General features: G+C 37.7%; 1 protein-coding gene across 4 annotated transcripts in view; it reads left to right on the top strand.

Moving 5' to 3' along the window:
* The first annotated feature begins 1,918 nt into the window (after nt 1-1,918).
* The window catches only part of TfAP-2 (transcription factor AP-2), an 82,167-nt gene continuing 56,617 nt past the window's right edge, over nt 1,919-27,468 (top strand). The window contains exons 1-2 of one of the 4 annotated variants that reach the window (XM_074106136.1): nt 1,919-2,087; nt 20,713-20,816. In XM_074106136.1, coding sequence (XP_073962237.1) covers nt 20,757-20,816 — 60 coding nt within the window. In that variant the 5' untranslated portion in view covers nt 1,919-2,087; nt 20,713-20,756. Of the gene's footprint in view, nt 2,088-20,707; nt 20,817-24,844; nt 26,072-27,468 lie in introns of those variants that run through there. The other 3 variants (XM_074106137.1, XM_074106138.1, XM_074106135.1) reach the window with 3 other exon arrangements.

Genomic DNA, 27,468 nt, shown 5'->3' with positions numbered 1-27,468 from the left:
TTTTCTGAAGGAGAGGTGTGAGTGTGAAAAGTATATTTACGCAGTCAGATCTTAAACTAGGTTTAGTCTTCCCGACATCATTGTAGCAAAATCCAATAAAATTGAGCATAAGCTAACCAACATAGAAAAGTTGAATTAAATTCCCCGACAATGAAAATTTTTAGTTTAATATCTGTAAAATACCTGAACTGATTTTTATGAAACACGTAGTACACGTTTTGTAGTTAAGAACCATTGCAAATCGCTTTCACGTTAGAAAAATTGCATCGAAAGCAGTCCATCCGTTTGAGAGCTACGATGCCACAGGCAGACCGACAGATAAACAATGTTGGCGTCAAACTTATAACATCCCTCTTTTTAACCTCCGACGCAAAAAGAGGGGTGTTATAAGTTTGACCGCTATGTGTGTCTGTCTGTGGCACCGAGCTCAAACGGGTGGACCGATTTGAATGAGGTTTTTTTCATTCTTTCATTTTGTCATCAAAATCGGTTTAGTCGTTTTTGAGATACTGAACTTTGAAGTGAAAAAGTCGGGGGTTTTCCAGCTTTTGTTGGTTAGGTTATTTGCGTCGAGGGTTAGAAAAGGTAAGTCCAGGAGGAACAAGTGATCTCCTTTAAGTTGGCAACTTTGTATTAGGAACTGGCTTGCCTGTTCACCTCTCTACATTTTATACCTACCAGGTGCAGGTGCAGGTGGTAGAACCTTGTGCAAGGTCCGCCCGGATTGCTACCACCATCTTGCTCGCTAATCCTGCCGTGAAGCAGCAGTGCTTGCACTGTTGTGTTTCGGCGTGGAGAGTAAGACAGCCGGTGAAATTACTGGTATCCCATCTTTGGCTTTTAGGTTGGCAACGCATCTGCAATACCCCTGGTGTTGCAGATGTTTATGGGCGGTGGTGATTCTTACCATCAGGACACCCACTTGCTCGTTTGCCATCCAGTCGAATAAAAAAAAACTTTTCAGAATGTCTGATAAAGAGTTTAGTTGTGAAATATACTTATTGCAGTTAAAGACATAAGTACCTACCCAACCCCCTTACTTAATTGAAGTAAAACTTTGGCTTATCGGTGATATTTGGTAATTCGGTGATACCTACTACTTTATTACTTTAGACAGATCTCACTATGCGGAAATGAGAGCTATAAAATCAAAGGCAGCTGTAAGTTTTGGTGTTTGTAATCGAGTTGGCAGCGATTTAATTGCTTGCATTTCACCATTATGAGCTCAGCATAAGATAACGCAGTAGGTATCACCGATCATAATTACTAAAATTCTTGTTTCAATTAAATTTATCTGCTCCATTCGGAAACGTCTATTAAATGCAATGTATTCTTAACTTTCTATCAACTATTAAAGTGTAGGTATTTGTAACTAATAAATTTGTAAAATTAAAAAAAAATCAAGAACGAAAACTTATTTCGTATCTGTCTGTGCAACAAAAAATTGGCCAAAAAGGATAAAGTGTAGTAAACGCAAAACCCTTTTTTTAGTTTTATTCAAACTTCACTTTTGAATACGCTGAGTAAAAAATCAAAAATAACATACTTCAATAGGAACGTAAACACTTTGAAAAAAGCTTTACAAATCGAGTAAACCTAATCAAACAGCCAAAAAACCATCGCGAGCGCATTCTAACACCGTCATTCAAAAATCGAACGTCACAATATAACCGCTCACTCAACCCTACAATAGCCATAAAGAATTACAATTAATCGCTACGACGAGAAATGCCACCGGTAAAAAAAACGTCAAAATATCTATGCCCCCACTGACTACTGGCCGCCAATGGGGGGCCGCGGTGGACGGCTCGCTACCACTTTTGGGCCAATGGGAGAGCCCCGGGGCGGAGCCTGGAGCGTCACACAGCGTTTCGCCCCCAGCGAAAACCTTTTAGCCTCCAGTCGTTTACAGATAAGCCTTAGGGATGGTCGATTATTATTACACGTACGTTTTGTGATCAGCGCTCGAGGCGGGATCGATATGCGGGCAAGCCAGTGAACTGTTGTGATATGAGACATTTTGTGTTCTGTGATATGTTTGCCTTAGTATAGATAGCATGAACCTTTATATGCAGTGTCATCGCGAGGTATGGATCCGATTGCTATTTTATTGTGTGCATTTGCAGTGTTAAAGTGAATGAAGAATGTGCCTTCAGGAATGGAATTCTAAAAAAATAGGCTCTAATCGTTAGTTATTCAATTGCAATTCCTTCTTGATAACCTATTTATCGGTCGAATATAAATACAAAATTGAGTATTTTAAATTAACATTACTGTTAACTAAACGTTCTGTTCATACAAAACACAATAAAAATCAAAATTAATAAAAATTACTCAATAAAAAAGATTAATTTATTAATCAGTGTTTTTTTTTTGATTACTCAATATTTGAATAATTTACTTATACTTATAACGTATAAGAAAAAACAATTTCAACGTAATAAGAAAGGCGATTGAGTATTTCTCCTTTTTTTCCTAAAATTTTGTTTGTTATGTTGCCATTGGGAACATCAAAATAATAAATATAAACACAAGTATTTTTGCGGGTATTACGCGCTAAAACTGTATAAGTATAAAATCGTTGTTACTTGATATTCTTCTAAAAGTGTTTAATAACCTTAATACCTGAGGTAAAATTAATGAATCCATATTTTTATAAAAAATATAATTAAATAACAAGGAGTTCCTCAAATATTTTAAATCGAATGCGTTATTTTTTGCTTTAGCCTAAAATTAAGTAAAAACAATTTTTACACTCAAATGACACCAAAGCCATTTTAAAAACGCGTTTGTTTTGTTTATAAAAAAAAAAAAAATCTTAGGTAGTTAAACAAGCTTTTAGGTAAAAAAAAACTAAACTAATATCATAAGTAAGTACGTAACAACTGTGTTTTTGTTGCAAATACAAATATTACACGGAAATTACAAATTGCATTCGATCGTTGATAGGTAACATGACAGCGATAATATATATCAGCATTGCAGACGTGTCGTTGAATGTTTTGCATTTTTCTAGTGTCAAACATCTAACCAAGCGCTGTCATCATGTTAAACGGTCAAATGGGCTCTGCGAATTTACCACCTGAAGGTATCTTCAATATTAACTTTTTATTTACAAACAAAAACTTATTTAAGTATCACAAACATTGTCTTATCGGTGATACTTGGCAATTCGGTGATACTTTATTATCTTACACAGATCTTAATATGAGGAAATGCATTGCAAGCTATAAAATAGATGGCAGCTGTCAGTTTTGACGCTTGCAATCGGGTTGGCAGCGATTTAGTTGCTCGCATTTCACCTTTGTTGAGCTCAGCGTTAGATTACAACGCAGTATCACTGATTTACCAAGTATCACCGTTAAACAAAGGTTTGCCCCGCTTAATGATGAATCAAGATATTTTTTTATTCGTTTGTACGTGTTCGTACCTTTTCAGCTGTTGATTTGATATTTGGTAGAGTTACGTAAATAAATTAGATGATCATTATCTTCATTATCAAAGTTGTTTTTTGGCAAAAATATATGTATGAAAGCACCGAAATAATCGAAAAGATCAAAAAAATTTAGAATAACTCATATATCTAAAGGTTTTGCTTATTTACTTTTTGTACCCAACAATACTTTCCCTTGTATTCTTTATGATCTCTAAAAGTAACATTTCATCTCACAGCTAAGAGAAACTTGACACAGATCCCCAATCCTTTATTTGTAGCATTCCCGGGCATATAATTACAGTCCGCTGCGTTATACTTTGAAATTTTATAATTGGCGGTCCCTGCCACAAATTACTGAGACATCCTCTCCAAACAGGTAAAACAATAAAATAACTTTAGCAATATCGGTTTCCAAAAAAAAAAAACGATTTTGAAGTTATGCGGTTTCTACGTTTGGGACGAGTATAGTAACATCGCTTTTTGTTGTTATTATGTGTAATGTGTAAAGAACATTATTATGACATACGGTGAGTATATGTTGTTTACTTTCATAGTATTATTCGCGACGCTAGGGTGGGTGTTGTTATACAGGCTTTTAATTAAATAGCTGAAAACCTGAAAGAAAATAAATAAATACCCAGTGACAATTACAGCTAGGATCGTCTCCGCGGAAGTCCTCAACAATTGATAGCATTGACTAAGAAATTTGATACGGAAATGTGGTTTGAATGGCAATGCAAGTACAGTCAAAAAAAAGTACAGTCAGCAAAAAAATCTTATATTAAAAATGTTTTTTTTAACAAACTTATTTGTAACCCGTGTGTAAGCCGTGGTGGTCTAGTGGTTTGACCTATCGCCTCTCATCTTGAGCTTTGCATTGAAGGAAAACATCGTGAGGAAACCTGCACAAACCTGCGAAGCAATTCAATGGTGCGTGTGAAGTTCCCAATCCGCACTGGGCCCGCGTGGGAACTATGGCCCAAGCCCTCTTGTTCTTGTTCAGCAGTGGGACGTATATAGGCTGGGATGATACCCCACCGGGGGGATGATTTGTAACAGATCGTGCTCGTACTAATTTCGAAAACTGATCATTGTCAAGTGTATCTAAACGCTAGTCGACTTTGCAAATTATTTTACATGCAAATTAGAGTGATTTCCAAACGTTGTAGAATGCTCCATTTCGGTAAAGGTTACCTACACGGTGTTAATTATTAGACTGAAATTCTCAGACACCCAGCCGTCTGTTTTATTTAACGTTACTTTAATGTACATGCTTACAAATATGTATTCAAAGTCAAAATATCTTTATTCAATTTAGGCTATAACAAGCACTTATGAATGTCACTACCACCGGTTCGCCTGCAAGATCATGTTTACAATATTATCCACAAGTATATTTCACAATTATTATCCAGTTATTTCAAAAAAGTTTCGAATGTTTTGAAAAATCAGTAATTCTACTTGATTACCTACTAATTCTACACTCATAATTTGGACTTGTCAGTTAAGCTTTGCGCTTCGCCGTTTTTTGAAGAAACTGATAGGACAAACAATATTGGAACTTTTAAATTTGGAACGTCACTAAGACATTTAATTACCATATTGTATTTTTAGACTGGGCACAGTAAAAATCTTTACCTAGGCCGTCTTGCAGGAAAAAATAAATCTAGATTTAGTCGTTAAACCTGGCTTAAGCTTGACAGTTCCATACATTTTGACACTACTAAACTGAGCTTAACGCAAACTCGAGATTTATGTGTTTCCAGCAAGTAGCCATTAGTCTAATCGATATTCCTCTCGATTCTGAGCAAATTACCTTCAAGTTTCTAGTTATTTAATAAACATCTCGTCTTTACTTAATTTTTATTAATGACCGACTAAGAATACTTATGCAAGAAAAAAATGCATATTTTTTTGAACGTTAGATCACTCCTAGTCCTTAAGTATAAGATAGATAGGTAGGTATTAGATATATCCATACAAGGTGTCTTCAAATTGTCCTCCTTCAAATAACTCCTGAAATACCTGTACCGGAAGAATTTGAAGACATCCTATACGTGTCCTATTAAAAAAGTATGTGCATATTCTATAGATGGGCCGAAAGTGGTTTTGAACCGAATACGAACTTCGAACGAACATTATATTAAAATAAAAACTCGGCTGAATTTCGGTCGAACTTCGGTTCAATATCCTGCCTCTAGTAATTTTTAAATACGAGTAGATAGATAAGAAAGACTGTTAAATTTGATTGTTGAAAACCCCGCTGCCAACACCAATTAAGCTAAATTAAAATCTTTTTTTTAAATTCAATTTACGAATTGTAATCATGCAGATGTTTAGGTACTAAAGAAATTTCATTTTTTCTAAAAGTATGATATGAAGAGACATATTTTCCATTTAATTTCAGTCTAAATAGTACTTTCTTCTTTTTTTGCAGTCCATCCCTATCATATTCTAAGCTTCCGCGCCGTCGGGGGTTACATTTACACGGGCTAATTCAGCTTGATACCGCGACATTGTTGCAGTTGCGTGTACACACTCGAAAATGGCTTGGGAAGTAGCGAGGACAGGAGGCAAAGACTAGTGAGACTGCGTTACTCGTCATGTCGCACGTTAGGCTAGTCGTCATGCCCAGGGAACACTTCCCGAGCGGCCACATCCACATCACCATGGTTACTCTGTGCCATGGTGCGGCGTCGTAACTTTAAACGGCGCGGCGCGGGCCACGCGCTGGCCCTATACTAAGAACTTCGTATCTTGCCGTCCCGCTGACTCTAATATTATTTAACACGAGAATGAGAGGGACGGTAGGTACGATACGAACCTCGATTTTCCAGTTTCGTAGTAGCCCCCCGTTCGTGAAATGGCGCGGCGTCGAAGTACGGCGCTTTGCCACATCGTGCAATACACGGCGCTGAACACTTGCCCATCTATTCTGCATCTTGTGGCACACCGTAACAGCAACGTGCCGCATTCCGGCGCGGCGCCGTTTATTACGGCAACGCAATGCGTCTTACCCTAAAGCTGCGTTCACAATTAGGTATCTGTCGTGTTGTGTCGTGACGCATCAGAACTGCATCGGTTTCATGTACATTTTATATGGTTGCGTTCACATTAATCTGATGCAGTGTTGTGACGGCCTGTGTTGTGTCGCATCACAAGCTATAGAGAGAGAGAGAGAAAGACAGAGTATGGCGACGTCCTTACGGAGTTCATGGTATAGCTTCGCAATATACCTACAACTATCGCCATATACCAGTTTAATATGACCACCAGACGAACACTGTTTGTGAACTTTAATTATTAACTCTTAGATTATTTAATCTAGTTTACTATCACATACCCTCAAATTGGATATTGAGGAAATCGGGCTTCCACCCACTGGCCTCCCAACAAATCCCCTCACAGCCAGCCCAAACTACCAGAACCAACACATTGAACCGTGTACAAAAGTTTGATTACATTTAGTTACTATGAAAGCTCAACAAGCAATCTTGTCATACAAACTTTACTTATCACGATTAGTGTTATTCTCTTGATCATATTGCTTTATAACGGACATTAGATATGTAAAGAAAAGTTTAAGGAACTCACCAGTGATTGTTCTCTTACTGGATGCACTAACGCAATGTGTAACTTCTTTCCTATCCTCCTTACATACTCTTTATTCAAGTTAATTTCCTATTCCTTTATCAGTCCCGCCTTATTTGTTCGACTGTTAATTTCAAACTAGTGACAGCTGTCAAGTGCAATAAAACAATAACTTTTTTTTAATATCTTTATTCAATTTAGGCTATAACAAGCATTTGATTTTCTTAACGAACCTTGTGACTAGCATAATAAAACAGAGAAGTAAGACGGATCCTTACACTTCGATCACATGGTCGATAGATGGTACTACTCTACGTGCTTAATAAATAGATGAAATAAAAGACCTTTGAAATTTACTAATTCTGGGTGATTTATTGGGCATAATTATTATGTTCTTAAGAACAAACTGAAGGAGACGAGAAAGGGGAATCCATTTATCTAGTTAACTGCTACAAATAGACATAATTCTTATTCTGAACATAGATGAAATTTGCCTAGGATTTGTACCTATCTCCTATACCTATACTCCAGTGTTTCCTGTCTGAGAACACGCCTTGATGTTTACATGTTTAAACCTATGTTCATTATTATGGAAGTAGGTAGGTTTTGTTTTGACGAAAAGATACATCTAACAACAGCAACCGCATTAGTTTTTTTTAAATGATAATTTACTGTGTATGGCTACTGGCCTTACAACTACAGATATTAATAATAATTCATTTATTTATTCAGATTTTTTTATTTCAGATATTGATAAAACATCCTTCATTGACATGCATTACCTATGCCAAGTCTAGAACACAATAAATATTTTAAAATGCCGTGGACTGGCAACCGATTCAATTCCAGCCTACGTCAAAAAAGAAAAAGACAAATGAACAGTGAAATATTTTAAAAACCATTTTCCATTATGGCGCTGTCATCGCGCGTTGATAAGATTTAAATTAGGCCCACAATAGCGCTGTCAAATCCGCCATTAATTTTCAAATTTGAAATGAGAACGGGAGCGGTGTGGCCAGCCTTTAATGAATGTGATCGTGGTGAATTAAATCAGTTTATTTTTTATTGTTTTGACATTAATTGTGGATAAGGGAGTTATTGTAGTTCGTTTAACGTTTTAAAACAATGCGATGAATCGAGTAATGGGGGATTAAATATGTATCTATTTGTTCCGGCCAGTTAAACAGTCTATACCTATTATGTAAAATCGAACAAACTGATCTATGTGACTATGTACCAGGGTGGAACCTTTTAATAAACAATTTCACTTTGATTTCCTTGACAAAAGTCCATACTTCCACCGCCGCCGCTGGGTTTCCATCTTATTCTTATTTCACAGCCAAAGGCTCCAGTGTTCCATCTTATTCTTATTTCACAGCCATAGGTCCAAGTGTGGACCCCTGGGCAAGCTTCATCGGCGATCCCAGTTGGCTGTGTGAACTTCTGTTGCTTGAAAACTATTGAAAGGCACAGAAAATTAATCATTATATACACCATCAATTAACACCACATATTTCTGGGCATATTGAACACATGAAGGTATGAAGTACTCCCACATCCCATGATGTCAACATAACTTTAGTAGCACAAAAGTTTCACGTTGGTAGGTAACATGATTCAGTTTGACTGTACGTTATTCTCTTTTCCTAGCTTGCAAGTGGTCGCATTTTCAAAAAGAGACGAAGCTATGCCGAAATAAATCTATTTAGTTTTGTAAATGGCAGGAAGGCAGGAAAAATGGCATCACAGGATAAAGCGGTTTCTACATATTAAAAAAAAACTTGAATTAAATGCATGATGGATGACGGCATGCATACTATTTATAAAAATAAACTTGCAATATATAAAATGTCTTGTCACTCTATCTCCGCCCATTTTGCATAAATAGCCAATAAAACTTTAAATAATTAAAAATATTTTATAAGTACATCTGTCGTAATATATTGTAGAGCCATAAACAATTGCCTGTATAAATGTAGTACCTGTACGTAACATTTGTTACAGGTATGACTTAACCAGTTAGAAGACTTAGGGGCTGTTTCACCATCCATTGATTAGCGTTAAGCGACGGTTAAATGTGATGCCGTCTCCGTCTATCCGAACAAAACAAATAGAGACGGCATCACACCTAACCGCCAGTTAACACTAATCAATGGATGGTGAAACAGCCCCTTAATGTTTAACCTCCCCGTTATTACGAGATAAACTACACACTGGACACTGGACCGGTGTCCAGCAGTGGGAAGTGGGATGAACAGCTTTGAGCCCTGAGACGATATTAATATTGAAGAAATATCTACCCTGGACAAATAGAGTAGTGTACACATTTCCTAACGGTTTTAAATTATCCTTTAACTTCGCTTTTACCTTAACCTTTCCATCCCAATGTAGCTGCGTATTTATGCTATAAGTCATTGATGTTGTAAGACAAAATAAGAAAAGCCGACTCTTTTTAACCTATATCTTACTTATGTTGTCAAGTGACACGTCACCAACTATATTATTACCTATGCTGGTGTCAAATTTAGGGCTGTAACCTAAATTTGACTTTAGTTAAGCCTTAAAAAAGCACAATATTAAAAGTACCTAAGCAAATATTTTATTATTAGCGAGTTTCATCTTCAGTCAGGCGTGTGTGTGGTCAAACGCATGCCTTATTGCGTAAAAAATCATATAAAGTTACAAACTTTATAAGAAAATCGTATCAGGTATGTTTGTGCAAACGTTGACTTAAATATTCGTCACTGCCAGACGGATTCAAATGTCCTAATTGGCTATTTCGAAATTGGTTTTTCAATAAGAATTGCCGATATATTTTTAATAGGCAATAAGGCCAAAGATAAAAGTTGTTTTGTTTTTTAATTTTGTAAACTTTAATAGTGTGTAAGGCACGGCCGGCCAAATGAGCGCGTCGTTCTTTTTTTAAATTTGATTTATAAGCAATGAATTGTGAACAGCAGTTAATGAAATATCGAGTAATGTCGTCTTACGTACGGTTTATTTTCGTTTTTAATAGCTCAGCAATCGTAACTCGTATTGTTCACGTGACTTGTTGGGCCCTAGAGTCATAAATGTTTAATGATTGCTCGTTACGCTTTTGTTTTTATATAAAATTGCTCGTCTAGTCGAACTCGGCTCGAACTGTTTATTTAGAAGGCATTGTGTTCCAAATTTGAAATACGGTGTCTGTTTATCAACAAAGCGTGGCATAGACACTGGCCATTTCTCATCGTCGGTTTTTCTAATAAAGCATTTGTTAGGCACACGCTGCCATTGTGCCAGGGGTCAGCCGGCTCCGCTTTCCTGAACCGTAACTGGAATTTATACCAGACATTATTCATACAGGCCGTCCGGTTGTTTTTCCCTAATTAGAATCCATTCAAACGTACCCCATTAAAACTCGTCTAAATTAAAATTCGAATAACTTACTAACTAGATGTATAAATCACAACCGTACAGAAAGACAATAAAATATATTGTCCAGTCCGACAAACGGGTCGAACTCAATAATTAATACAACAATACGCTCACCGAGTAATTAAAATAAACTAATTTCTAAACGTGAGTGGCTTTTTGTGAATGAATTCTGTGGTCTGTCTTTTTTTCAGTCTGGCTACATTTCTCATCCGCGGTCGCGGCGTACTGACAGTTCAGTTGACGGCGTTCTTTTTTCAAAGCGCGACTCGCAGCAGGGCGCCGCATCCGTTGCGCCCACGAATTATCTCGTTTTAATTTAAGAATCGACTTTTTCGTGCCATTATTTTACTAATTCGAAATTTGAAATGTTTAGACAATTACACGGCGCTTATGAGGGGTATATTCGTGAATCACGTTTAGACCATTTTCTCACGCCAGCAACGGACTCCCACGAATTAGTTGAATTGCTCAAGCCCCGGGATTCGGACCTAAGGATTGGCATCGGATCGGTCCGAGATGATTCGGGGCAAATCGGCAAACATAATTACAACCTGCCGTCGGTATTTGGTCGGAGCACCGCGTGCACAGTAGCAATAACGTGCAATTTAAATGTTTCAAATTTCGAAAACTTTTTTTAAGACAAATCGGTATTGCGTGCATGAATTCAAAATAAACAGTTGTAAGCGAATCGTACGATGTTAAACGTAAATAATATTCTTAGCAGCTATAAAACTTTTAGCCGAGTTAAATACAATACAGAAGAGTAGGTACAGCTAATAACGTAAATTCTTTATTACTTACCTTAACTAAATTGACAATTACTTTTATTAAGAAATGCCACAAGCTAAAAACCGGGACAAGCGCGAGTTAAAACGTGCGTAGAAGAGGTTTCGTACTTTCTTACAATACAGAAATTTCGTATTTACTTTAAATAGGTACAATTCTAATAGGATTCCTGTAAGGATAGCGTAGTTTTACAAAATCAGGCTCAACAATTTCAGAGATAAGGGGGAACAATTGACAATTTTCATTTATTAACTAAAATAAAAATATATCTGAGATTCTCACGAGCCCATTTATTTTTAGATATGTCACAGGATAAAGTCTCCATTTTTTAAATCATATAAGGGTTCCGTTTTTTCCTTTTGAGGTACAGAACCCTACAAATGAACAAAGCATAGACAAAACAAATCAAAATTAGTACGTCAAAGGCAGCACGTGCACAGATAAGTGTAGCGTTCCACCGTATTCGTCATCACGTACTTTTAAATAACACAGGCCGGTTGTAATGAGACGATACCTTTAAACACGGCTATTGAGTTCCAAATTCGAAATGAAATAAGGGATGCCAGTTCATAATTAACTGGTACATGTCTTTTTATTTCCACTTCGGGTACTATTTATTTGATCGATTAATTAAAAATACAACTTTGTAATTAATAAACTTGTCGTCTATGATGCGATAAAGGGCAGGCTCCCGTTACAAAGTTATATTTGTCTGTAAAAGCAGGTGAAGCAAAGTCAACTCAAATTATATGTTGTGTATGTAAGGTTGCCTGGAAGAGATCGCTCTGAAGTGATAAAGCCGCATATATTTCTTAGCTTGTAATTTTCTCTCTGTGTTTTCTGTATCGCTTACTATTGTGACGTTCAATAAAGAGTCTTCGTATGTATTGTATCGGACAACTACATATAACCTAATATGGCTATTCAAAAACACCATTCAAAAAAAGTAATATTCAGTGTTCAAATTGTGTTGCTACAAAACTAAAGCTCAATTGAAACTTTCGACTAGTTGAAAATATTGATAAGAGTTATATATGTTTTGTTAACTCAAAGAATATGCAAGTTGAAGTCGCAATGGAGCCACATTCCTCGAAGAACCGATAACAGCTATCTCGTATTTCAAACTTACTTAAAAAAAATCACAACTTTTGCGTGGAAATTCCGAGTAGTCTTTGTTCCCAATTGATTAGCGCTAGAAGCTCAGTGCGCCCTTAAAATTAATGTAGAGCGATATTTCCGTCTCGTTTGTACCCAATATGTCTGATGCACCTTGTTAATTTAGTTATCCTTCACGAAACACAATTTGACCACCCCTGGGGAGGCCTAAGGCTGCGTTTCCACCAGATATGTGGAGGATGTTTTGCAAGGAATGCGTTTGTCATGAACCAATAGAAACACTTCATTTACCTGTCCTCGCTCAGCGCATCTCTAGTGGAGACTGAGCGGTTTGGTTCATGACAAACTTCCTCGCAACGCATCCTCACGCATCTCTTGTGGAAACATAGCCTTAGAGACGGATCGCTTATTAAGCGCTCTCACTACGAGTATTACGTGATCGATATACACAATAATATTCATGTAATAACCTAACCAGCAAAAATAAATAAATAATAAATAAATAAATATCATGGGACACTTGACACCAATTGACCTAGTCCCAAACTAAGCAAAGCTTGTACTATGGACACTAGGCAACGGATAAACATACTTATATAGATAAATACAAACTTAATTACATATTCAACATCCAAGACCCGAGAACAAACATACGTATTGTTCATACAAATATCTGCCCCAGCCGGCCGGGAAAAGTTTGAAAACCCCCGACATTGTCACTTCAAAGTTCAATATCTCAAAAACAGCTTTTGATAAAACATGTCTAAGGACCATTGCTAGAAAACCTGCTTTCAAATAAAAAAAACCGTATTCAAATTGGTCCACACGTTTAAGAGCTACGGTGCCACAGACAGACAGACACACAGACACACATAGGGGTCAAACTTATAACACCCCTCTTTTTGCGTCGGTTAAAAAGCTTTGACACAAAAATTCTTATGAATGAACAAAACAGGTCCAAGTCTTAATTAAAAAGAACAAAAACACCTTGAAAAAGTTCAAATCGATTTTTCTGTTCACATTTACGACGGCCTCTCTTCAAATGGACGTACCTTTTTTTCCAATACCGGAAGACATGACACCCACAGATTTACTGCTCTAACCATCAATTATTATAATAGATTCGGTGTCCCGCTCGCACGCTCTCTTTCTATTATAATTTGATTTTAGTCGATAGCTGAGTTATGCATTTTTGGGTTGGGTTAGCTGTATGTTTTTAAAGCCTTAGTTTAATACTTAAACACATTTCAGCCATGCAAAAATTGACTGTTTTTTTATACAGAAATAGGCCTGTATTTGACCACAATACGCCTGATGATAAGCGAAAATGTGGACTAAGATAGTACTATTAGTTATTCTGTGCTAAGATGCAGCACGCTTTCCTAATATAATATGCCCTTAGCTCTAGATTAGAAGACGGCCTGCTTGTAACGATCAAGGAACACAGACGCAGACACTGAATTGCATTCCTCTCTTTTCTAGAACTGACTGACATGCATTTTAGACGTAGGGTTGGCAGGCCTTCCACTAGGGCAGTGGTTCTTAACCAGTGGTCCGCGGACCACTGGTGGTCCCTGGAAGAACTGGAAGTGGTCCGCGAAGCCATCAATAACGAATTGACAAAACGACGCGCCAGTCAAGTAGCGGTCGCAACAGTTCATTTATTTACATTTACTTTTACCGTATATTACCTTCATACAGTTGGTGGTCCATGGCAAGACAGAAAAACTGACATCATGAGAGTTGCGGGCGGTGGATGCAAGTGGCGAGTTGTAGTTCATTGTGGTGATGATGATGATGATGATCAACTTCAATATTGAAAATAAATGAAAATGAAAAAGTTTATTCGGGACACAAACAAATCCATACTAATATTATTAATGCGAAAGTGTGTTTGTATGATTGCATTGCCTTTCACGTCGAAACGGAGCGACGGATCGACGAGATTTTATGGGCCAGAGAGTGACATAGGCTACTTTTAATCCCGGAAAAATGCATGATTCCCGAGGGAACCGAGCGCGATAACCGAATCGCACGCGGGCGAAGCCGCGGGAAAAAGCTAGCAATAGATAAAAAAACAAAAATAGAAAATTAAAAAAAATATTAGAAAAAATTGAATTCAAAATACTAAGGGGCTGTTTCACCATCCATTGATTAGCGTTAACTGGCGGTTAGGTGTGATGCCGTCTCTATTTGTTTTGTTCGAATAGACGGAGACGGCATCACATTTAACCGTCGGTTAACGCTAATCAATGGATGGTGAAACAGCCCCTAAAAGTTATAAATATTTGTTTGTGCCCGAATAAAATGCGGACTCCTCCGGTGGAGCCAGCGCTGGTCTTCCAGCGAGACCATTATTAAAACGGAGCTTTCTACTTTTACCTCCTACTCTCTCACTACTAATTTACCTTCACGTTTCGGCTATTGCAGTGTCAGTGTTGCAGGCTCGTATACCTATAGTGCCATCCACGAAGACGCGTGATTTTGTCAAAATTAGACATTAATGTCATTGTAATAAGAACCACAGCACGCGTCATCGTGAATGACTCTACCTATATATGATTACGTATGTAGTTTTCGTAAAAAAGTAACCCGAAGGAGGGTTACTTTTTTTTAATGTATAAAAATTAATAAAATAAAATAAAACTTGGCATGAAAATGTGTCGCCTGCCAGTCTTCCACTCTCTAGCAACAAACTTGCCGTGAGCTCTTCAGCTGAATAAGCATCAAGCTAAAAACCAGGAGTTGCCAGTTCCGATATAAAAACAACCAATCAATTAAGCACGACCGCCCTGACCGGCCCAGTGTTGCCCACTAAAACCGCGTTTACCCACAAAACGGCAATTACTGTGCGTAACGCGCACGCGCGGCGGTCACGACCCACGCTCGCGCCGTTAAAAAGTCAAATTAAAAAAGTAATACCTTTAGAAAAAAACTTTTTAACTTTACACCTTCATGGTCGAAAGCAAGATTCAAAATGGAATGGGTCTATTTTGACTTATAGCTTTTTTATAAGTGGCTATGTGTTGAGTCTAAGAGAAAGCTTGTAATATAAGTGATTGAAACGAGTAAATCAATCGATGTTTAACGTGTGGTTATATACATTACTGGTTTACTGAGGCATGCGAAGTTAGTGCTGTGCTATAGCAAGTGTTTAACATTGCAAACTAAAACAAGTTTTAATTCCCATTTGTTTATTGATTATTCATTGGGTTTTCAATAATTACTTTGGCAATGAGAGTTACTGAACCAATTGGGGCTCTAGTAAAGACTGGCTATTTCCATCTACTATTATCTATTTCTACAAATACAAATATTATTTAATGAAGCTACAAATTACTACCTAGGTAACAATAAGTTAACATACGAAGACAAAAAGCAGGCTTCCAGACAACCATTTAGATATAGAAACTAATACAAACTCGTACTTGTAAGTATTGTGATATTAAGGGGCTGTTTCACCATCCATTGATTAGTGTTAACTGGCGGTTAGGTGTGATGCCGTCTCTATTTGTTTTGTTCGAATAGACGGAGACGGCATCACATTTAACCGTCGGTTAACGCTAATCAATGGATGGTGAAACAGCCCCTAAGTAGATGAAGTCTGTAATAGCAGTTAGTTTGCAAAGCAGTTTTCAATTTGACTTATCATTTCAATAACTCATTGCATAAGGCGATTAAGGCGTTACTTTGCGGAGATCCATAATCAATGACCTAAAAACAATTACTTGGCTCACCCGCGACCTTACGTAGGTCTATGCAATATGTTCTTGTGTACGTTCATGCAGCTCCTCCGCTGGCAACACCACACTGTAAGAATACGCACATATCACACAGAGCCAGCTATCACCGCCACCACACAACACATGTTGTTCCAACATCTGGGAGCATGGTGAGCGGTTGTGTTGCTCTAAAGATGATCTCTGGTTGAGTTCCAAACGCGTCAATGTTGTGTGGTGGTGATAGTTGGGTTTGTGTGATTTATGTGTGTACTTATAGTGTTAGTGCCGTTAGAGTTGCTTGATATTTTCGTAAGAACTTGAAGAAAGTAAAGATAGATCGGCGGTGGATACCTTGGACAAAGGTTTATACGCTATATACTCCCCAGACAAACACTCAGCACAAATCCTGCAGGACCACTCAACACCCAACCGTATTATTAATAACTCAAACTCAAACCAACTTCCTCCATTAAAATCAAATTCATTTTCTAACGTTTTCCGTTTCAAACGAAACTTAATCGTTGCCACATTAAAAATAACACCACACACCTTTATTCCGTAGGAGCAAGGATAATTTTGAGCTAATTTAAATGTAAGCGCTGTTGTTTAAAGGCAGTCGTGTACGACATTCAATCTTGCTCGTACGCAGACATCCATCATGCGACCACGCCCCTAGCGGAGTGTTTCGACAACGCCTGGACCTTGTGATTTGTTGATGATTAAAATATTAATAATGTCTTTAAAGCATTTAAGAAAGGCTTGTCATGAGATGCTATTAAAGTGGCAACGCCGTTAAAGGTTTTAACTAGCCATTGTTTACGTAGGCACGCTACGCCTTCGCTTTCAAGGAAGTTACATAAATCTAGCAGAGCGACCTTCTTTCTGTCTAGTCAGACTAAATAATGACTTGACGAAAGATTTTTGCGAAGAATCCACTTTTATTCCTATAACAAAATCTGAAAGAATGTGTCAAAAAATAGTACCTATTGTAAAAGTAACTCAATATAATTGGTAATTGCAAAAAACAACTAGCAACATTCAAACCACTTACAGTCATATTCTAACTATAATTTAAAATTGGAATTAATCGTACACTGAAATTAATAAAGTTCGAAATTACATCCTTAATGAAAATTCCAAATCCGAACTACTGGCAGGTTGAAAAAAGAAAACAAATCACTGGCTGTTAAACCACCCGAATTTAAAAAGAGAACTTGAGCATGGAATGTTGAAATTAACGGGCTACCAATTTTGAATACGCATTCGCGAACCGAACTTAGAGATTAAACACTATCCCTTAGAAAATAGAAAGCTTTTTCATTTACAGTTTGCTTTGTACTTGATACATTTTAATAGTGAAGTGTAAAACCGACTTCCGTTTTTTCGAAAGAATGTTCAAATTAACTCAATTAATACCAGCTTGTTCAGAATATCATGTAAAAACTAAAATTTGGCTCTTCAAGTCAATTTAATAATAGGTACATTCATTCACTTAATAATTTGTCCCGTTAAATTACCAATTATTCTTAAAAAAAAACAAGTTTTTGAAACCTTAAAAAGAGCAGTACTTTACAGCTAGGACAGAAAAGTGACTTCAACCCTTATAACGCTCTGATGTAATGGATGTCTCTAACGGTTCTTGCCTCGTGCCGTAACGTTATCTAATCTGTACTTAATATCTCTAATCTATATTGATTTATAGAAGCCTTTGACAAGATAATTCGCCTATAATTGGTGATCACATGACATCAGTCTGATTGCCTCACAGATTAACGTGGCTGGAGCTATATGCATACTATTTTAATGTCGTTACCCGATCTCCTAAAAGCCAAAATAGTTTTTTTTTACAAGTTATTTTTCAATCTTATTATTATTTTTAACTTCACCTCGGATGTTCATTTATTTTTTCAATTTATGCAAGTTTATTTTGATCCACTTCCTGAGGTCGGATTAACTTGTGGTGCACTTAACATGTAGGTATGTACATGTACCTACATATTAAGTATGTATATGAAAATGCAAGTACAGACAGCAAAAAAGTTTAAGTACCTTTTAATTTAAGAAAAACTTATTTGTAAGTTTTTGTACATACTCGTATTTTTTAGATTAGTATTCCAAGGAAGCTAACAAGACTGCTTGGCAAGCTTCTGCTTCTTTTCGCTTGTCTGGCTTTCCCTCGTCTTACAAAGTGACAAAAGAATCAAAGGTCGGCTTGTTTTATATTTAATCTGTCTATTTTTTTTTAATTTTTCCTTTTTTTTTAGAAAAAAGGCGAAGCTTTATCACCATACAGCTAAGCTCCAAATATAATGAATCACCACATATTTGAGTGAACTTTCGCAATTGACCCGCCGCGCCACAGATCAGACGATCTAGCGGCCCGTGCCAGCCCCGCGGCTGCGCGAGCCAACTTTTTTTATTGGCCAACTTACAAAAAACACGCGGCAACCAATTCTAAGCTCTCCACCTCTGCGCATACAACCTTTTTAAACTTTTTTTTTCTGAGCCCGGCACCAAGCTTTTATGCCTCATTGTAGAGTTCGAGTTAACAGCACTTACTGAGCAATAAATCATTTTAGAATGTGGAGACCTGTAATAAAACAATTATGCGTGAAATTTGGACAACAATGAAAGTATTAGTTATTTGGATTCGGTGGAGAAATACTTGAATGTTTTAGGAAAATAGCTGGAACACTTCATGACGGATCGAAAAATAAGCGTACCTTATGTATAGTTAAAGTGAGAATAGTTTTCCATTTCCATGTCAATTCTTTACGACAAAGGTATGATTGATTTTTAAGTAAAAATCCCTGTGAAAAACTTTTTTCACTACATCTATACTAATATAGTAATCTGAAGATAAAGTTTTGCCTTCTCTGAACTAAGTTAGCTGGAAGAAATCCCTTATTAGGGATAGGTTCGCCTTTGCACTTCTCTCTGTGTATCTATGTTTTTAGTTTAAATGTTTGATGTGCAACTAGCTGTTACCCGCGGCTCCGTCCGCGCAAAATCCGCGGGCACCATGCAATTTTCCGGGATAAACAGTTTCCTATATGTCCTTCTCCGGGATTCAAAGTATCTGTATACCGAATTTCATTTAAATCGGTTCAGTTATTTAGGCGTGATGAAGTAACAAACAGACTTACAAACTTTCGCATTTATAATATTAGTAGGAAGGATAAAGATTTTATATTATATACTTTCTAAAACTAAAAATAAATATTTCACCAAATTTTGTTGTCTCTTCGAAGAAAATAAAAACCTGTATCCGAGGCACGGAGCTAATGGCTATAGTTTTGGGCTCAAAGGGCAGGTAATTGCCAGCTCGCTCCAGTTCGTAACGACCGGGATGATGACACGCGTCACGCCATCTTGGAAAGAGTGATAAGTTCAGAAACTGACATGATGCAGGGGTGCCATCGCCGCTACAGATAAGGCGTTTGTTTATTCTATTTCGCCAGGTACATACATAGATTACCAGAAAATATTTGAAACGTATTTTTTCTTTTGATGATAAAATGCCAAAGTTGGGGAGTTGGGGGCCGCGTGACGTCACACCGTGCTAAAAACAAAAGTTGGGGAGTAGAGTGGGGCCCCGTGGCGCCACACCGTGCTATAAACAAAAGAAAATATACGTGTCCAATATTTTCTATAGTAACTGACAGAATTTTTAGAACACTAATTTAACTCATTTGGTCTCTACCAGATTGCCTAATTTATTTTTCAACGTCTTTGATGAATGAAAGTATAGCAAAGGTTGTTGTTGCAGCTGAAGATATACCTATATTATTATGTTACTAACTCACGCTTCTCTTACTTCTCGGAGTGCCTAACAATAATATTCACTCCACGCCACTGGCAGTCTAAAAAAAGAAATTAATGCATGAATAGTGATGGTGGAAAGTGCGTAAGTCATCGACACAATTGAGGACCAAAGGGCCAGCAGAAGACCAATTTTCGAAATTGGTCAAAATCTATGCATCTGTCACAGGGAAATGGCCAAAACAAAGATTTTAACAAATAAATCTCTAAAGGATGTTAAAATGGCAAATCTATTTTATCATTTGCCTAGAAAAAAACAATCATTTGATCAAATCCCTGAATCTGTTTAATGAATCAGCCGAAAAAGGCAACTCGTTTTTTCATTTCATCAGTTTTGTTTAGTTAGTTATTATATTTGTTTCTTAATAATCGGATTATATTTAAAAATTGTGTATGTTTTGTAAACAGGTAGGTACTCGTATATGTGATTTTATTCTTATGTTACATTTAAATTATGTTCTCGCTGCTGAGGTGAAAAATTGTATGTGTCACACGAGACCAAATCTCTTGCTGCTCTCAGGATTCTAACCTATAATCACTCGCTAACGCTCGTGATCCAATTATAGAATCCTTCGCTTACTCGGGATTCAAAATCAACACTCGCAACAAAAACCGACTTTGCTTTCTTGTTGCACAAATAACTATTTACATTCGACTGTACCTAATTGTGGTACCGGCACTTCTATTCATTTTATTCCACTCTATGCTCTATTCTACTATTGTTATTAATGTTTACTTACTCTTTCTTTCATGAACACTTTCAGTTATTTCTTTTATTTATCACGTATCACTAAGTAAGTGTTTCGTTTTGTTCTAGGTAAGCTGTGAGAAGAAATCCTTTAGTTGTATCGTAAAATAAACACAAGATGACTTTCCGTTGCGTGCCTACGTTCCAAACTGTGTCCAACGACAGTAGCGCCACGTGGGTAAGTTGTGAAACTTTGGTATTTTAGTTTAGCTACTCGCCACAAGATGGCCGTAAATAACAACTCTAGTTATCGTATTACTGTATGTATAACTGTATGAGCGACAATATGTGAAACTTAAATCATAGTACTTAAATGTTCGAGACATAAAAAGCGGATGATGCACTTAGTAACTTTACAATACAATACAATACAAATATTCTTTATTGATCACCAAAGCCGTTAATATTTTTAACGCATCCTTTCACTCGTCGTTGCAGCGCCATCTAGCTCACAACACACAAAGCGCGATGGGAATCAGTGAGCGTGCACAGTATATTAGTTCTACTAGCCACCACTAGAGAGCAATTTGTTACGCAATGAAAAATATTTTACACAGAGGGCGTTCTGCTAATCACGTATCAATCATCAATTCAATTCTGCCTTTGTGTGTTTTTAATGAAGCAGAGACTTCTAATACCAATTAAGTTGACATCGTGTCAAACCGCAAAACCTACTTACTTCAACCCACGTGTGGAGTGGAGGAGTATTTTTTTTGTTGAACTTTTGACTCTTCGAGTACCAACTTGACATGTCAACAAGTTACGCTAGACTTTTGACCCGAAACTGCTTATAGCGTTAACTTGTGCGCGTGACCAAAATCGGTACTAATAATTTTCTTAGTAACTTTGATTCCATTTGCAGAGAAGTGGCGCCATTATTACCGGTACTTGTAACTTTGTCAAGCTCGCCCACTAAGTATGTGCTGTATTTAACTGTGATTGTTAGTGTTTTCGGTTGCTATTAGGTTTTTATGTCAATATTGTAAGCAAGATTCTTGTTTACGTTACGCTCATGTCGACAAAGCATGCAATATTTTCAAATTGGAAAAGTTTCGAAGGTAGGCAGGTACCTAAATAGTGATCGGTATTTGAATCACGCACCAATATTTCATCTTGCTAGAAGGTAAGTGAAAAGCAATTGGAAGCCATAATGGCCATTTTTTTATTTACATGCCAAATTTCATCCAAACATTTCTCAACTCACATAACTTACAAACTTTCAGTAACATTAAGGGATTGTTAACTAGCTTAATGCCATGCCCGCTTCTTCGCCCCTGCGGTAAGTGACACAGTTCCCACGCGGGTTCAGTACGAATTGGGAACTTCACACACATTATTGTATTTCTTCGTAAGCGTGTGCAGTTTTGGTAGACTTCAAATTTAATTACCTACGCTTATATGAATTCCGAAAACTCAAGAGGCCCGACACCCTCTGGAAAAGCCGTAGGATAAACCAAGGCTACCACGTCTCACTCAAGGTAGAAAGCCACCAAATTTCAACACTCGCTCCAGTGGTTTACGTGGAACAATACAATACAATGACTCTTTAGGTGGGTACTGACCAACGTTACGAGGTGTAATGTAACATGTTACACAGCGAGCATTCGTGCAGTCAGTACTTAGTGTTACGGGGAAACCAGCGAGCGCTTTGAGTGCTCCACCCGGCTGTCGGTTTTTTGGCGAATCCTTTGACTGTTACGCGGTTCAGTCAGTACGCTGTAACAAGTCAGCCATCTTTACTGAGAGTGGCTGGCGAATATGGAGCACAAGTTTTGACGAGCAACATTACGCAGATTTTGAGAACACAGCGAACATGCTCAATGCGTAACATGCTCGATGCGAATGTACATTTCACCTCGTAACGTTGGTCAGTACCCAACTTAAAATGCACACCATATTATAGTTAGTACCTAAGCAGTTTTAGAAAACAAAGGTACTTAGAGAAAAAAACCAAGGTAAGCAAGAGGCGGCCTTATCACTTTAATGTAACATGTAAAAGAGCCCTTTGGGACCTACTTTCAGAATAAATATTTAGAGTTTTAGATTTTGTTTTTTTTTAGTGCAATCTCTTCCTTGTTATGTACGAAAGATAGTTTATCTATTTTTTGCTTGTACAAAAAAGTCACGAATAAATGTTTTTCTTTCTTTTCTTTTCTTTCTTGGGCCATTTCTAAGCTTTTATTTTACTTCACATGTATGTAAGTATGTGTATGTCCTGGAATCTTACAAGTCAACTTTGACCTATTTCACTGGTCGGCTTGGTGTGAAATTTGGCAGACTTATTCGGTGACTTCTGGTAATGGATTTCTGAAGGTCCGGCCAGGATCGTCTCCGCGGTATTATCTATTCTGTGCCGCAGTAAGGACATTCACTTGAAACTTTGTACGGATATGTAGTTTTATTTTATTTTATTTATTTAGAAGAACAACAGCGTTACAATTCATCTTAATTCTAATTTGGAACTGATACGTAAGGCCAATAACAGTTACTCCCTATATTATACAATTCAAAAAGCTTGTATCAAAACCGAAACTTTTATGAAAAAATACCAAGATTTAATTTGCTTTTAAGTCCCTGTCCCTAATTTTTATTTTCAAATAATTTAGTTTTATATTTTTGTCAGTTTCAACAACGCCACATGGCTTTTTTTAAAAATATTTTCCAACATCAATATTTCAACTTCCGCAAAACTCTACTTTCGCTCCTTTCCTCCTAATTTACAAAATGTTTCCTTATACGACAATCTTATTAAAAAAGTTTAAACTTGATCGCACACAGGCGCACGCGCAGCGCGTTACACACGCACACTCGCGCACACAAACTGGATATGAAAGGTACAATGTTATAGATTCGCCGCGAGGAAGCTTTTGGTGGCGTATAAGCCAAGAAATCAGATGAGGCAAAAGCTGCGACAGTAAAAAAATGGCAGCAGAAGAACAGCAAAAAAAAGGTTGCAGGTTATTAATAGGCTCTCCGTTATAAATTGACAAAATTGAAAAAAGTTTATGATTTACCTTATAGTCCAAAAAAAATCTACATTAAGAAAAATACAATAAGAGAGCCTTGAATCATGTTCACTGTGGCTAGGAGGGTATTCATTCAAGCTAACCCAACCAACTGCTGAAAAATTGAGGATTCATTATAATACACCATTTTGTATTGATATTCAGATTATGATGAGGTCCACTGCTGGCTTTAAAGACAGTCATATTACTAACAAGCAGCCAGCTGGGCGCGGGTATGCTGACGCGGCCGGCCGAGCCGCCGCGCCCCGCCGGCCTCCTGCGCCGCCTAAGGCTACTGAACCGAGGGCTACTTCGACGCCGAACAAGCCCTTGAGCAATAAAGTGGATGAGGAGGGGTTCACATTGGTGCAGAATAAAAGCAAGGCTCGCAAGAAACTTTGCAAGAGTCAGTGTGGCTCTGCAGAACCGGATCCAGGCTCCGGGCTGAGGCCAGCCACGCCGAATACGGCACTGTATGTGTCGCGTCTGCATCACACCGTCGCAGTCGCTGATATAGTGGAATATGTCCGTCGGAAGAGCGGATACACGCTAAGGGTTTTCCAGCTGCAGTCGCGTCACTACGTTCACTTCAGCTCGTTTGTGGTGCGCGTGCCGCGGCTGCTGATGGGGACCATCGCGAGTGCTGCCTTCTGGCTGAAAGACGTCGTGTTCCGGCGGTTCCGGGGCACCATGCCACAGTTGAATGCGACCTCGGGGACGGTGACCCAACGGGGTCACGCCGTTTTGTCACCAAATTAGTTTTAAATATTATTGATTATAAATATGTATGTTAGTCTGTAAGGTATTTATTGTTTGAGCCAAGTTGCCTGAAATAAATGAATTTATTATTATTACTATACAATAAAAACATGGAGAAGCGACCGATGAAGAATGATCGCGAAGACAGCGACCACAATGATGGGCGATCCCTCCCCTCATAACCACGACCACTCTGTCGAGACTGTCCGATTTAGAAGAGAGTGAATAATCATGGAGGCTACTTGTAATTGTCCGCGGCTGCATAATCTCAAAATATACACCATTCCCTAAGTTACTCACATAAGATACTGAACTATTTTTTTATGAGGTGCATTGATATTGGTTACTTATCTGCACTAAAAGCCGAAGTTAACAAAAGCTCGGTTATGAAATCTTTATAACTCATAATTATTTGAGTACAAAATACCGTTCTAAACTTTGTACTCGTAAAGAACTGAGAACTTATCGCACAAAGCAATCTGAATCAGTCAGTCGTGTATAACTTTTTGAGCACGCCACATCTTCAGTTCCGCCGTATACTTTGGCCACCTTTATCGTATCTGTGGCTGCCATGTGATAGCCGCGAGCCACCGCCGCCGGCCGCGTGCGAGTGAATTAAAAAAATAAACGCGCGGGAAAAATTATAAAAAATAATCAGCGTTTTTTTTCGGGACGCCGCCATTTTGCATCTGTGATCGTGTGTAGCGTTTTGTTTTAACAATTTTCAATTTATTTCGGTTTGATAGTTAGCCAAATAATTAAATTACAACTTGTTATACGTTTATTCTTTGTTAAAAAGTTGTGTAATAAATTAATACTATAATATTATATAGCATTTTTTTTTAATTGAACTTTTAAAAGTTATCAAAGCGTAAGCCTAATCACATATTGGATGTGAGATGAACCGTAATTTTCTATACCAATAACGGGGCAAGGTAAACAATAACATTATTTATTGTTAGAACGGGACGCAACAGCGAGTATGAGTGGGACAGAGCACAAATCATCGATCTAAAGAAAATAGAATTCTCATACGAAACGTAATAGCGGAACAATAATCGTGTAAAAGTTCACGATAGTTGCCCAACGTAACAATGCATTGCGGCCAACGACTTGGAGCTCGGACTAATCGATTTTGAAACCACGGGAGTTCCTTACTCAGGGCTCTAAGTTAACTGGTCCTTTAAATCGGTCATCTTTGAGATAATGATCTGCGGACTTATGCCGTGTTAAACTGACAATGGCGGTATAACCTCAACAATGTGACCAATTAGAAGCCAAGGCGATGACCAAAATCAACGCTGCCATGACCGGAGAGGTCGACACCATGATAACCGAAAATCCCAGTCATTTAGATGACAAAATGACCGAGAAATTTGTTAACAATAACACTATTAAAATACCGCAGAACTTGAAACGAAAAGTTAATGAAATTGATGACTTTGGAGATAAAATGACGACGGATATAAATATAGAATTGGATAAAGATAAAACCATCAGGCTTGAATTAAGGCGCCCTGAAAGTGACGACTTCAAGAATGGTTTGTCTAAAGATGATCTTAATGACAGAGCTGTATTAGCAGATGATTATACAGTTTCCGATGAGAATAAAGGTTTAGGAGATCTTGTGAATGATGAAGACGGATACATACAAAATGAGCAGGATGATGTAAGTACTGGTTGTATTTGGATTTATTTTTAAGCCTAATTTTTCTCACTAATATCAGTAACTACAACGTTCTTCATTTCCTTTTGCCAAAAATTAACATAGTAATTTTTTGATACGTGATTTGTCACCGAATTTAATCATATTCTCATACTCTTTAGGCTAAAACATTACCTAATATATATTTTGTTTAACGAATCGAACATAACTGTCAGGTGGTCCATTTAAACCTCTGGTTCCAATTCGAAACATTTTAAAAGTATATATATGCTAACGAAGTGTTTTTCAAAGCAGTATCTCTCTCTTACATATTTACGGGTAATATGTAAGAGGAAGATATAACACTGCAAGCAAGACCGTTCGCATATATTGCATTGAAGAGACCTGAGTAGGTAATGAGCCCAAAACTTTTTGCAACAGTCAAACGTGCGAATAATTGGCGCACAATCAAAAATAAATTAGTCTAACAGAAAAAACGGCAATAGTGCCGTAGTGGAAGCCAGACCGAGATAATGGGTCAGACGGCAGGCATTCCTCCGTGATTCAATCGCAAAATAGAAGCTAGGGTTGTAACGGAGATCCTCTAGCGGAGGCGGATGCGGAGATAAGATGTTTCGCCTTAGTAGCTTCGTTATTATATTTAGCCTTCTGTGTCCCACTGTTGGACAAAGGTCTCCTCTCTTGACTTCCACATCGCCCATCCACAGCTATAATTGGCCAAACGCTCAGCTCCGCGTCCAAGAAATCTCGCCATCTCCGCTATCTGCTTCGTTAGTCATAGATATGTTTTTAAAGCGGTTCACTAGTTCCAGAGACAAGGTTTAGGTCCGTATCATAGTAAAGATATAGATGTACACTTAAACTAGTTTGCTAATGTCGTTCGAAACTCGAAACAAAAGATCAGTTTTCTTTTTCTATCTTATTACTGTTAGGTGGTAATACTCTTGGAACCAAAATAAATCTCTCTTACTTTCTTTACATCTGACACGTCCTTTCGGCCCTAGAAATAGAGTCGTATCAGCGGGGCGACTACGAAATTCGAAAATCGAAGTTCGTGTCGTTCCATCCCTCTGACGCTTTAACTATTTAATACGAGAGTGAGAGGGATGGTACGATACGAACTTCGATTTCCAAATTTCAGAGTAGGCCCTCTGGTAATTATGCACACTTTGTTGTGTGATACTCAGATATTGCCAATACCAATATCATATTGGTGCTGGTGACTGTACTGTTCTCTACTAAGGATTACATTCAACAGTCTATAATATTTCCCGCCACTGAGTTGATGAGCGCAAGCACGTCCACTCAAGTTTGAGGGCGGCTCGTTCAAAGGTTGCGGATTCTGGGTCGCCGATGAAAGCCTCGGTCGCCAGGGATACTCGGACAGTTGGAAAAACGTT

Source organism: Choristoneura fumiferana, chromosome 24 (genome assembly GCF_025370935.1).
Source record: "Choristoneura fumiferana chromosome 24, NRCan_CFum_1, whole genome shotgun sequence".
NCBI classification, from domain to species: Eukaryota; Metazoa; Arthropoda; class Insecta; order Lepidoptera; family Tortricidae; genus Choristoneura; species Choristoneura fumiferana.
The sequence above is the reverse complement of the archived record's forward strand: the minus strand, read 5'-3'. Positions and strand labels throughout refer to the sequence as shown.